This window comes from Scyliorhinus torazame, chromosome 11 (assembly GCF_047496885.1).
Source record: "Scyliorhinus torazame isolate Kashiwa2021f chromosome 11, sScyTor2.1, whole genome shotgun sequence".
NCBI classification, from domain to species: Eukaryota; Metazoa; Chordata; class Chondrichthyes; order Carcharhiniformes; family Scyliorhinidae; genus Scyliorhinus; species Scyliorhinus torazame.
In genome coordinates, this window is record NC_092717.1 from 80,187,585 (window position 1) to 80,200,358 (window position 12,774).

At 48.6% G+C, this 12,774-nt stretch overlaps 1 protein-coding gene across 2 annotated transcripts in view; it reads left to right on the forward strand.

Annotated features, from left to right (window-relative positions):
* csmd3b (CUB and Sushi multiple domains 3b) overlaps nt 1-12,774 on the forward strand; it is a 2,718,576-nt gene that overhangs the window by 1,930,017 nt on the left and 775,785 nt on the right. For both annotated transcript variants that reach the window (XM_072467431.1, XM_072467430.1), the window contains one exon: nt 3,466-3,578. In XM_072467431.1, coding sequence (XP_072323532.1) covers nt 3,466-3,578 — 113 coding nt within the window. The remainder of the gene's footprint in view (nt 1-3,465; nt 3,579-12,774) is intronic.

Consider the following 12,774-nt stretch of genomic DNA (forward strand, 5'->3'; position numbering starts at 1 on the left):
TTGATTACTTTGTAGTGAGTCGGGAGATTTTGGTTGGAGTGGAGGGGGCAGAGTGTGCGGGAATAGTTATCTCGGACCATGCACCCCACTGGCTGGATATTCGGTTCAGTACGGGATGAGGGCAGAGGCCGGGTGAAGGTTTGACTCGGGGTTGTTGGCGGTGGAGGTTTTTGTGATAAGGTGCGGTTGGCGATTAGGGATTATGTGGAGTTCAATCAGAATGGGGAGGTGGCGACGGGCATTTTTTAGGAAGCACTGAAGGCAGTGTTCCGGGGAGAAATTATCTCATTTACGGTTTGTGCGAATATGGAAAGGAGGGTGGGACATGACCGTCCAGTGAACGAGATAGTGGAGGTGTACAGGGAATATTCGGGGGTGCCCATCGTGGAGGGATTGGCGAGGAGGAAAAGGTTGCAGGGGCAATTTGACAGGCTGACAACTGGGAGGGCGGTAGAGCAACTGTGTAGGGCAAGAGGGGTGCAATACGAGCATGGGGAGAAGATGAGCCACATGCTGGCGCACCAGCTTCAGAGGAGGCTGCATCCAGGGAAATATTGAAGATCCGGACTGGGGCTGGGTATGTGGTGTCAGAGCTGTCATAATATACACCAGTATATCATGGTGCAGACGAACACTGATGGGCACACAGTGGGACCAATCAACATACACAACACCGCAGCCAATCACCAGTGACAGCACACGCACTATAAAGACAGGGGGCATCAGAGTTCCCGCTCATTCGAGCAGCAGCAAGCTAGGAGCACCGAGCTCACAGCCTGCAACACAGACATTCTCCATGTGCTGAGTGCATCAACTGGTTAGGACAAGGCAAAGGTCTTTAGTTAAAGCTGGTATCGTATTTACCCATAGTTCAAGTATGTTTAAATAGTTAACCTTTTAATAAAATAATGTTGCACTACTTCAAGTGTTGGTGACCTGTATGTGATCCAGAACACCCAACACATCATGATACCAGGTGTGGTTGCATACTAGCACTTCTTAGACCTACCTGCAAGTGATCTGTCTTCCGCCAGCATTCCGTCATCCTGCAACATGGACAACATCAGCCTGGGCTTGTTTCCATTGGGTTCAGAAGAGCAAGGGTGACTTGATTGTAGTCTTTAGGATCCTGAATGGTCTTCATAAGGTGGACGTGGAAAGGATAGTTCACCTTATCACAGAATCATAGAATGTACAGTGCAGAAGGAGGCCATTTGGCCCGTCAAGTCTGCACCAACCCATGGAAAGAGAACCCAACATAAGCCCACACCTCCACCCTATCCCCATACCTCCACCTGTAACCCCACCTATCCTTTTTTGGACACAAAGGGCAATTTAGCATAGCCAATCCACCTAACCGGCACATCTTTGAACTGTGGGAGGAAACCGGAGCACCCGGAGGAAACCCACGCAAACACCGGGAGAACGTGCAGACTCCGCACAGTCAGTGACCCAAGCCGGGAATCAAACCTGGGACCCTGGAGCTGTGAAGCAACTGTGCTAACCACTAATTTTGTGGGTGAGTCCAAAGCTTAGAGGGCACTGATATAAAAAGTGGGGTCACCCTTTTAGGACAGAGATGAGAATTATTTTTCTCTCGAGGTTTGTGCTACCTTGGAACTCAGAAGGCCATGGAGGTAGGGTAATTGAATACTTTTAAAGCGGAGGTAGATAGATTCTTGTTCGGCAAGGGAATCAAAGGTTCATTGGCGTTACATGGGAATGTGGGACACAAACAGATCAGCCAATACCTTAAATGACGGAGCAGGGGCCAAATGGCCTACTTCTCCTATTTTGTATGTTCATAGGAACAGGATCACCTCTTTCGATTAGGTACTTTGCAGCCTTCTGGACTCTGTATTGAGTTCAATAATTTCATACCATAATCTTTGCCCCATTTAGAATCAATAGAATCATAGAATTTACAGTGCAGAAGGAGGTCATTCAGCTCGTCGAGTCTGCACCGGCTCTTGGAAAGAGCACCCTACCCAAGGCTACACCTCCACCCTATCCCCATTACCCAGTAACCCCACCCAACACTAAGGGCAATTTTGGACACTAAGGGCAATTTATCATGGCCAATCCACCTAACCTGCACATCTTTGGACTGTGGGAGGAAACCGGAGCACCCGGAGGAAACCCACGCACACACAGGGAAAACGTGCAGACTCTGCACAGACAGTGACCCAGCTGGGAATCGAACCCGGGACCCTGGAGCTGTGAAGCAATTGTGCTAACCACAATGCTGCCGTGCTGCCCCTTTCTCATTGTATGTTTTGGTCTGAATCTTTTTGTTTTTATTTTTACTTTTGGATGGCAGCTGTCCATTATTCTGCCATTCACACCTTCTCTGGGCATGTATTTTGTGGCTTTACTTGTCCAATTACTGCTCCCTTTGTATCTTTTGTATCTGCACAGGCAACTCTTTTGACATTTAATGTCTTGTGATTTCTGCCCTATCACAGACCATTATTGTTTCTCTCTCTCCAGATGCTGCAAGCCTGGTTGAGTATTTTCAGCATTTTTGATTTTATTTCTACCGACCCTTGTTTTCATGTTACTCTTGGATACCTCTTATCCAGAGGGAGTAGAACAACAACACAGTAAAGAAAGGAAAGTGATTGTTGATCTAATAGCTGATGGCTGATGTCTTCCCTTACACACTTGTAAATGCAGGACCACGTTTTAGAACCGTATGGCTTAAACGCATCGGCCTGGATTTTCCGACCCTCCGCCACGTATGCGATAAGCCTTTGGCTGGTCCGGCCAAAGTCTACAGGCTATGGCATGGCTCGCCTGCCCTGCTGCTGGGGAACACGTCACAGGGGTTGGACTTTAGGACCGGAAGATCCTGCCAGTGGGAGGAGCCTAAAAACCCTACCTATCACTGTCAAACCAAATGCATATGTAGATGTATGTGAATTGGCTGCAATTACCATTCCATGCCCTCCACCAAACACCACCATGGTCAAATACATACAAAAATTACCCAAGTTAACAAATAAAGATTGACTGTTTAAATGAGATTCTAGATAGTGGGTACAAATTGCATTGTAATCTTTCAAGAGAGGAGGGATAAGAGGCAGCAGTGGGAAAACAATATTAAAAACACGTCACATATTTTGAGGTTTACTTGATATAGATAAACAGCTTGATCATTATTATTGTAACCTTGGCTCAATGCCTTGATTATTTGGATATTAACAGAGTCACAACCTGACAGTATTCTGCTGTACTAGGATATTACAGAAATTACATAGTTGACTTTTCATGAATGTATGCTTCACTAGCTCCTTCATTGTAATTAGGTACAGATGGGTTTAAGAGCTAAAACATTGTAATGCTGGAGTGTTTTAGGTTCAGCAAATCCTTATTTTGAAAAAATGGGCACTTTGGAAATTGACCATGAGTAAGTTGACAGACAGTTGAATAGATGCTTTGCTTTCTTTTTGTTCTTGGCTGCAGGTTGACGGGTAGCTTTGTCCCAGACCTGATTGTAAGCAAAAGCAGTCAGATGTGGTTACACCTGCAAACAGATGAAAGCATTGGATCCATTGGCTTCAAGATAAATTACAAAGGTAGGTGATGAAAAAGCATTCAGTGTAGCGGTATGTATATGGTGGGACAGCTTTATCATTCATTTCTTCAAATGCCATTAACTCTTGGCCTTATGTCCAAATCATAATCTGAATTCTACGTCCTGATAGTTGGAACAATTCAGTGTGAACTGAATTGCAATTTGCAGAGACTAAATGTGTCATGTGTCACACATAAAGACTCTTAACTGAAACCCAAAATTGAAAGAAGGAAAACGTAGATGGTATTGCCATCCACCCCTTTGCGCACTGCATATGTGGCATGGTAAAAAAATATAGGCATGCTTATTTTCAGAAATTGTAATTCCAAAGACATTACAGTTGTGTGTTTACGATATCAGGATTTAATCACCCTTAAAAATCAATGAAGTAAAATTCATCTCTACAAATCTCTTCAATCTTACCGTACAAAAACTGTTAAAGGAGGTCACTGTCTTCAATGACAAGGTTCTTCAAAAAACCTTTGTGGTGCACACAAATTTCCTAATTCTTGGATGTGAACATCATTGGCAAGGACAACATTTATTGTCCATTCGTAACTGCTCATCGAGAAAGTGACATTGAGTCCAGGTGACTTACCAAGCCATTTCAGTAGACAGTTAATAGTCATATATTGAGATTCGTGTCCATAAATTTGGAAGAATTACTGCACAAATCACCATTGCTATAAACTAAAAGTTCATGATGATGTGAAGTTCAAAGTGAGCCAGTCAGTTCCATGAAAAACAGTAAATATCTGGAGATATGTTCTGCAGCTAATATTCCATGAAGTCAAATAAACTGGATTTGCACTTTAAACTAACAATCAATGCTAATAAATCAAACGCCCCTGCACCAACTGAATATCGTATTAAGTGCACTTTCATGTTCAGGACTGATTAGCCTGAAGTGACATTTGTCAGAATGTTTTATTTGATGTATATCTATCAGACTATGTTCAGGCCATGTACTGTTGTTCAACATATTAAACTCATCACTTACAGCTGAATTATATGCAGCATCTATTTCTGCTCAGAAAGACTGGTTAGCCTAAGAACATAATTGAATTGTATACATTTAGCTCTCTGTGGATTACATCAGCATTAAATTGATAATTTTACCCATTGTAATGTTTGGAAGTCGAACAAATTAGTGTTAGGATCCCAGATGAGAACCCAACTATTTGCAATTTGTAGAACTGAGGATAGGTGACTGCACTGCAGGAGTGATAACACTGACCGATAGATATCTTTTATTTTAAAACAATCTTCAATTTAAACACAGAATTAACCACATTAACAATGAAGAAATAGCTTTATAGTTAACAATTCTTTCATCAAAGAAGGAACGTTAACCTACTTCCTAAATCTGCCACTAAATATTCCAATTAAGCAAACTAATTTAGTTCAAATACCACTTATAAATAAAGTTAACGATCAGGTTTATTTGCTTTTCTCTGTGAAGAAACCTTGGAGAAAACCTTTCAGGGGCAAACTGAAAAACACTTCTTATCAGACTAAAATCCTGGCAAACTGTAAAAATCAGGCTCTTCCCCTTAATTACATCATCTGTACCCAAAGCATAAGTTATCTACACCCCAGGGACCTCCAAATCAAAACAATATTCCATTAGCCAGCTATATGTAAATAAGTAAATACTTCCCAAATTGCTCAAAACTCCCCTTGCAAAATCAAGGTTTAACCTCACTTTTATGGCACCCTACTCACCGCTTCAGCAGATGTACTGGCTATATGCATCTTAAAACCATATTTCTAAAATCATCACTGCAACAAATGTATCATATAAAAATTCATCACATTGGGAGCACTCAACAATTCATTGTTTCTCTGTAAACTTCATATTATGAAATCATTATTATTCCTCCAGATTATTTTTACTAGTGATAATTGGTATTGAATACAGTTATGAAGTATGCTATATTATGGGGTAGAGCTTCCATTTGAGCTCAGTTAATGGTCTGAGTAGAAATTGTGTCCAAAATTGTGTTTGTTCAGAGGGTTGTTTTATTTTTCCTCAAATCACCCAAATGTATAATATGCCAGAACCGTGCATCATTTTGCAATGTATTTTTTAAAATGTTGCTTAATAGATATTCCTTAACATACTGAAGAGTGGGAACTTTGTGAAGTTTGATTAATACAGCTGGAAATAGAATTATCAAAAAGTATAAGCATTTGTAATCAGTGTCTTACGAGTAACCCCATTTGAAACAACGGAAAACAACTTTATAAACGCTACAGAACAAATTGTAAGTTATAGAGGTGTGCAACTGTTAAGTTCTTAGTAAATTAAAAGAAAGGTATATACACTTAACTTGTAAAAATATACTTAATGTTCTTGCATCCCAAGGAACCAACTTCACTTTGGGAGCTTCCTCAAATTCTTGCAACTGAGCACAATTAGCAGGAAGATGCAATGATGATTTTGTTCATTTTTAGGGGCATGGCCAGTCATTTGTGCAAAGCCTGTGTTCACAATGAAAGATTACAGAAACTCTATTTACACATTTGAGCTTGAACTTTCAGAATGTTTAGCACAGGTTTGGCTGATTTCAGGCAACTTTCAGCCCAACTCTGTAGAAATTCCATATTATATCTGCAATATTTCTCATATGTAGAAAAGATATAGGGCGAAATTTTCCCCCAACGGCGGGATGTCCGCCGACTGGCGCCAAAGACGCGCCAATCAGACTGGCATCGCGCCGGCCCAAAGGTGCGGAATGCTCCGCATCTTTGGCGGCCTAGCCCCAACATTGAGAGGCTAGGCCGACGCCGGAGGGATTTCCGCCCCGCCAGCTGGCGGAAATGGCGTTTGTTGCCCCGCCAGCTGGCGCGGAAATGCGGCGCATGCGCGGGAGCGTCAGCGGCCGCTGTCAATTTCCCGCGCATGCGCAGTGGGGAGAGTCTCTTCCGCCTCCGCCATGGTGGAGGCCGTGGCGGAGGCGGAAGGGAAAGAGTGCCCCCACGGCACAGGCCCGCCCGCGGATCGGTGGGCCCCAATCGCGGGCCAGGCCACCGTGGGGCACCACCCGGGGTCAGATCGCCCCGCGCCCCCCCCCAGGACCCCGGAGCCCGCCCACGCCGCCTGGTCCCGCCGGTAAATACCAGGTTTGATTTACGCCGGCGGGACAGGCAATTTCTGGGCGGGACTTCGGCCCATCCGGGCCGGAGAATTGAAAGGGGGGTCCCGCCAACCGGCGCGGCCCGATTCCCGCCCCCGCCCAATCTCCGGTACCGGAGACTTCGGCGGGGGCGGGGGAGGGATTCACGACGGCCAACGGACATTCTCCGACCCGGAGGGGGGTCGGAGAATGACGCCCATAGAGTGGGATCCCACAGCCTCCCAGCCTCCGGTTTTTCGGCAGTGGGAGGCGATGGCCGTTTACTGGCAGTGGGATTTTATGCTCCCACCGCTGTCAGTGGGAATTCTCATTGAAGCCACCCCATGCTGCCCAGATACACACGGACGGGGATGCCCTGCTGGCAGAATCAGAGAATCATGCTACCAGCAAACGCCAGAGAATTCTGGCCATAATGTTGCACAAAGCAAATTCCAAATATCTATAATGCTTTGAGAAAGAAAAATCCATTTGGGCTATTTTTTGCCCCTTGAAAACCTGGCATTCCACAAAAGTTACCTGTTATGTTTTACTGTGGGCAAAATCCCACGCCCCTGCCAGAGGCTTCAATGGCGGGCAGGGGTGAGAATTTGGCAGGAGCCCTAAAAATTGCTTTTACGTCAGTGTGAATTTTCTGCTGGATGTTCCGTGAAATGAAATGAAAATCGCTGATTGTCACAAGTAGACTTCAAATGAAGTTACTGTGAAAAGCCCCTAGTTGCCACATTCCGGCGCCTGTTCGGGGAGGCTGGTACGGGAATTGAACCGTGCTGCTGGCCTCCCTTGGTCTGCTTTAAAAGCCAGCGATTTAGCCCTGTGCCAAACCAGCCCCTCCTTTGGCGCACACCGGCAACCCTATATCTCAGAATACCACAGCAGTGGATGGGGGAGCATCTAGAGGTTGATCTTGCAGATTAGGTGTCCTGGAACCGGTCAATCTTCCAGTCTCAGAATATTCCTGGAGATCTATCTGCTTTCTCATGAAGTCCAACTTCCAGTCTCAATTCTCCAAGAGATTCATCTTCATTTAGGAGATTCATCTTATTTCTTAAACAGTAGGTCAGTAATGTTGTGCCCTTTTCAATATGGCAATCGGAAACAACAGCAAACTGTGCACCATCAGGCCTGAACTGCCACAAAATATGGCGCAGAGCACCTTGAAGTCGGTGTTCGAGAATATGGTGTGTTTTCCTGCGGTGCATAATTATTGAAGTTGGTGCTGGAAAATATGGCATGTTTTCCTGTTGGCCTTCACGGAGTGACGCACTCTGTGTTCCTGCCCCCACCATGGATTCTGCTCCATGTTACTGTTGTTGTTAAACTGGTCATAACTAGTCAACTATTTTTGCATACTTTATAGATTAAATTATTTCGTGATGGAATGCAGTGATCATAGTTTTTGGGTTCTTACCTTTTGTAGAAAGTGCAAAAGCTACAGAATAAAACAGTTAATAAAAAAAAAAGAAATGCTAATTTTTCATGTCTGGTTTTCCAAAGAATAGACGGTTTTGTTCTGCATCCTTTTCAGTCGTAGTCAAGTAATTCATAATTTTAATCAGGGATGCGTTATACTTTATTTTGAGCTCCTCGGCTACTCTTGCCAGTGAAATAATTTGCCATGTACTTTAAAGCAACTTTCCAGTTGTTCTTAGAATCACAGAATCAGAGAATTTACAGTGCAGAAGGAGGTTTTACATTTATTTTTCAAACTTTCGATAAGTCCTTGAGTCCAGGCATTTGATTGTCTTTGATGTGGGTTGAATTTTCACCCTAAACAAATTTGAGCATAGCCTTCAGTAATTAATAATAGATCTATAATCTGTTTCCAGAAATTAATTTCCTTTCAAAGGTATAACCATATCTATATTGGAAGGAACCGATAATTCTAGCTATCTCAAAGCAATATTGACAGCTATTTACATCACCATTCAACTTGGATCGAAAGAGATATAGATTGCATGTTTTCACAGCAGAACCAGTTCTGCATTAGACCAACTGTTGCTTTCCACATCATACCAGTTGTCAAGTATTGCCAGGCATTTCAGCAGCTTTAGTCTTGTATACTACTCTTTAATCTAAAGAAACTCCTTATTGGTGGTGTAAGTGAAAAGAAAGAAAGATTTGCATGTATTTATTGCCTTCCATGACAACTGGACATCCCAAAGTGCTTTACAGCCATTTAAGTACTTTTTGATGTGTAGTTACTTATATAATGTAGGAAATTTGGCAGCCAATTTGCGCATACCAAGTTCCCACAAGCAGCAATGTGATGAAGAGCAAATAATCTGTTGTTTTGATACTTGAAAGATAAATATTGACCAGGATACCTCCTTTACCCATCTTTGAAATAGTGCCATAGGGCCTATTATGCCCACTTGAGGGGGAAGATGGGGCCTCAGATTTAACATCTCATCCGAATGTAATGTTAGCATTCATGTCGAGAGGGCTGGAATACAGGAGCAGGGATGTACTTCTGAGGTTGTATAAGGCTCTGGTCAGACCCCATTTGGAGTATTGTGAGCAGTTGTGGGCCCCGTATCTAAGGAAGGATGTACTGGCCTTGGAAAGGGTCTAGAGGAGGTTCACAAGAATGGACCATAGAATGAAGAGCTTGTCATATGAGGAATGGTTAAGGACTCTGGGTCTGTATTCGTTGGAGTTTAGAAGGATGAGTGGGGATCTTATTGAAACTTGCAGGATACTGCGAGGCCTGGGTAGAGTGGACTTGAAGAGGATGTTTCCACTTGTAGGAACAACTAGAACCAGAAGACACCCTCTCAGACTAAAGGCACGATCCTTTTTCACCGAGATGCGGAGGAATTTCTTCAGCCAGAGGGTGGTGAATCTGTGGAACTCTTTGCCGCAGAAGGCTGTGGAGGCCAAATCACTGAGTGACTTTAAGACAGAGATAGATAGGTTCTTGATTAATAAAGGGATCGGGGGTTTTGGGGAGAAGGCAGGAGAATGGGGATGAGAAAAATATCAGCCATGATTGAATGGCGGAGCGGTCTCGATGGGCCGAGTTGCCTAATTCTGCTCCTATGTCTTATGGTCTTATGGGTACCTCAGAGTTCAGGGAACATAGGTAGTTGGAAACTAAGGGCTAATTACTACATTCAAGACCCTGGCTGGGGTTCTCCCCTACCCGGCGGGGCGGAGGATCCCGGCAGGATGGAGTGGCGGGAACCACTCCAGCGTCGGGCCGCCCCAAAGGTGCGGATTTCTCCGCACCTTTAGGGGCCAAGCCCTCACCTTGAGGGGCTAGGACCGCGCTGGAGGGGTTGGCACGCCGCAGGCCGGCGGAAAAGGCCTTTGGTGCCACGCCAGCTGGGGCCAAAAGGACTTCGCCGACCGGCGGAAGTTCACGCATGCGCAGGAGAGTCAGCGGCGGCTGACGTCATTCCCGCGCATGCGCAGGTGGGGGGTGTCTCTTACACAGGCCCCCCCCAGGACCCCGGAACCTGCCCCGCGCCGCCTAGTCCCGCCGGGAAGAGAGGTGGTTTGATTCTCGCCGGTGGGACAGTCATTCCAGCAGCGGGACTTCGGCCCATCGCGGGCCGGAGAATCGTCGGGCGGGGGGGGGTGGGGGGGCTGCCGACCAGCGTGGCGCCGGGTAGGGGAGATATTCTCCAAATATCCGGTGTCGGAGAATTCGGCAACCAGCGGGGGCGGGATTCACGCCAGCCCCCGGCGATTCTCCGACCCGACGGGGGGTCAGAGAATACCGTCCCAGGTGTGTATAACTGTTAGTTAACAGGGGCGAAATTCTCAGTTATCGGCGCAAAATCCGCCGATCGCGCAAAAAACGGCGCAAATCCGACTTGCGTCACGTCGGAAAAATGGGTCGAAAGTCACCGGCCCCAAATGGGCTAGCAGCGACGTAACGGGATCTGCGCTTGCGCACGTGGTTCACGCCATGCAGCGTCATACGCGCCGCACGGAGTGACGACTCAGAAGGCCGCGCTGCCCCCCCCCCCCCCCACCCGACCGGAACACCCGACCGGAACACCCGACTGGATGGCTGGCCGCCACTCAGCCCCGAGGTTCGAGTCACGGGATGTGGAGGCGCTCCTCTACGCAGTGGAGAAGCGGAGGGACACCCTGAATCCTGGGCACGGCCGCAGAGTTGCCCCACGCCACAGCCGGCGTCTGTGGAGGGAAGTGGCAGAGGCCGTCACCGCTGTGGCCCTGACACCACGGACAGGCACCCAGTGCCACAAGAAGGTGAACGACCTCGTCAGAGCAGACAGGGTGAGCCACCCCCATATCCCCCCTGCCCCATATCCCCCCCACCCCCATATCCCCCTCCCCCATATCCCCCCTCCCCCATATCCCCCCTCCCCCATATCCCCCCACCCACATATCCCCTCTCCCCCATATCCCCCATATCCCCCCTCCCCCATATCCCCCCTCCCCCATATCCCCCCATATCCCCCATATCCCCCCTCCCCCATATCCCCCCCATATCCCCCCTTCCCCATATCCCCCCCATATCCCCCATATCCCCCCTCCCCCATATCCCCCTCCCCCTCCCCCATATCCCCCCTCCCCCATATCCCCCCTCCCCCATATCCCCCCTCCCCCATATCCCCCCTCCCCCATATCCCCCCTCCCCCATATCCCCCCTCCCCCATATCCCCCCTCCCCCATATCCCCCCCTCCCCCATATCCCCCCTCCCCCATATCCCCCCCTCCCCCATATCCCCCCCTCCCCCATATCTCCCCCTCCCCCATATCCCCCCTCCCCCATATCCCCCCTCCCCCATATCCCCCATATCCCCAAGTGAATCCAGCCCTAACCTTAACCTCTGCAATGCACGCGCAACCGATGGCGTGCATTCATATACCTGCCTAACACTGTTGCCTTTTACCCCTGCCACCACCCCCACCCACCCCCCCCCCCACCCCCACAGGAGAAGCGCGCACACAACAATAGGGAGCATGTGAGGACTGGAGGAATCCCCGCTGATGATAGGCCACTGACCGAACACGAGGAAAGGGCCCTGGAACTGGCCGGCGGACCTGACGACCGGGAGGTTGCTGAAGCAGAGGTCGGGGGCGTACTAGCAAGTGAGCCACCGACAGCCCGTCCCCATATCCCCCCTCCCCTATATCCCCCTCCCCCATATCACCTGATCACTGCCTGCGTGTCTAACCATGCATGCTTCATTGTGTATCGCAGGACCAAACATCCAGGCACCCATCCCCGCAGATGCAGACCGCCCGCAGGATGCCCCTCGGAGGCCACGGGAGACAGAGAGACCCGGACCCTCTAGCATGCGACGCCCGCAGGATGCCCCTCGGAGGCCACAGGAGGCAGAGAGACCCGGACCCTCTAGCATGCGACGCCCGCAGGATGCCCCTCGCACACCACGGGAGACGGAGAGACCTGCAGCAACAGGGAGACGACACCCCCGTCACGTGCGGGAGCGACCACCCAGCGACGAGGGGGGCAGCCACAGGCCCCCATCACATCCGAGCCAGGACATCACTACCCAGGACACCAGTACCCAGGACACCAGTACCCAGGACACCACTACCCAGGACACCACTACCTAGGACACCACTACCCAGGACACCACTACCCGGGACAGCACTGCCCAGGACACCCCTACCCGGGACAGCACTACCCAGGAAGACGAAATACCGGACAGTGACTCCGAGTGGATGGGTGGAGACGAACCCCCACCCCAAAGTGCCATGGAGTCAGAGTGGGACGAAGAGCACGACACAACGCCACTGCTGTCACCAACACCCTCCACCATCGCAGAAACACTCACCTCGGTTGGCCACTTTAGTGATGAGGCGTCTGGTACACTCACTGGTGCGCACAACACAGCCGTCCTGGTACAGCAGTTGGAGGTAGGAGCAGCAGAGGGGCCGGGCGGTCGGAGGGCAGCCCAGCCCAAGCGAACATCTGCCTCCCAGATGGATCCCGGGTTCCTGGAGTTACCACACCCACACATAGATCCGATGCAACCACCGACCCGGAGACGAGCGAAGAGGGTGACGGCCGGCTTGCGGCGGCTGCAGTCGCAGGTGGAGGAGTCCACCCGCGTC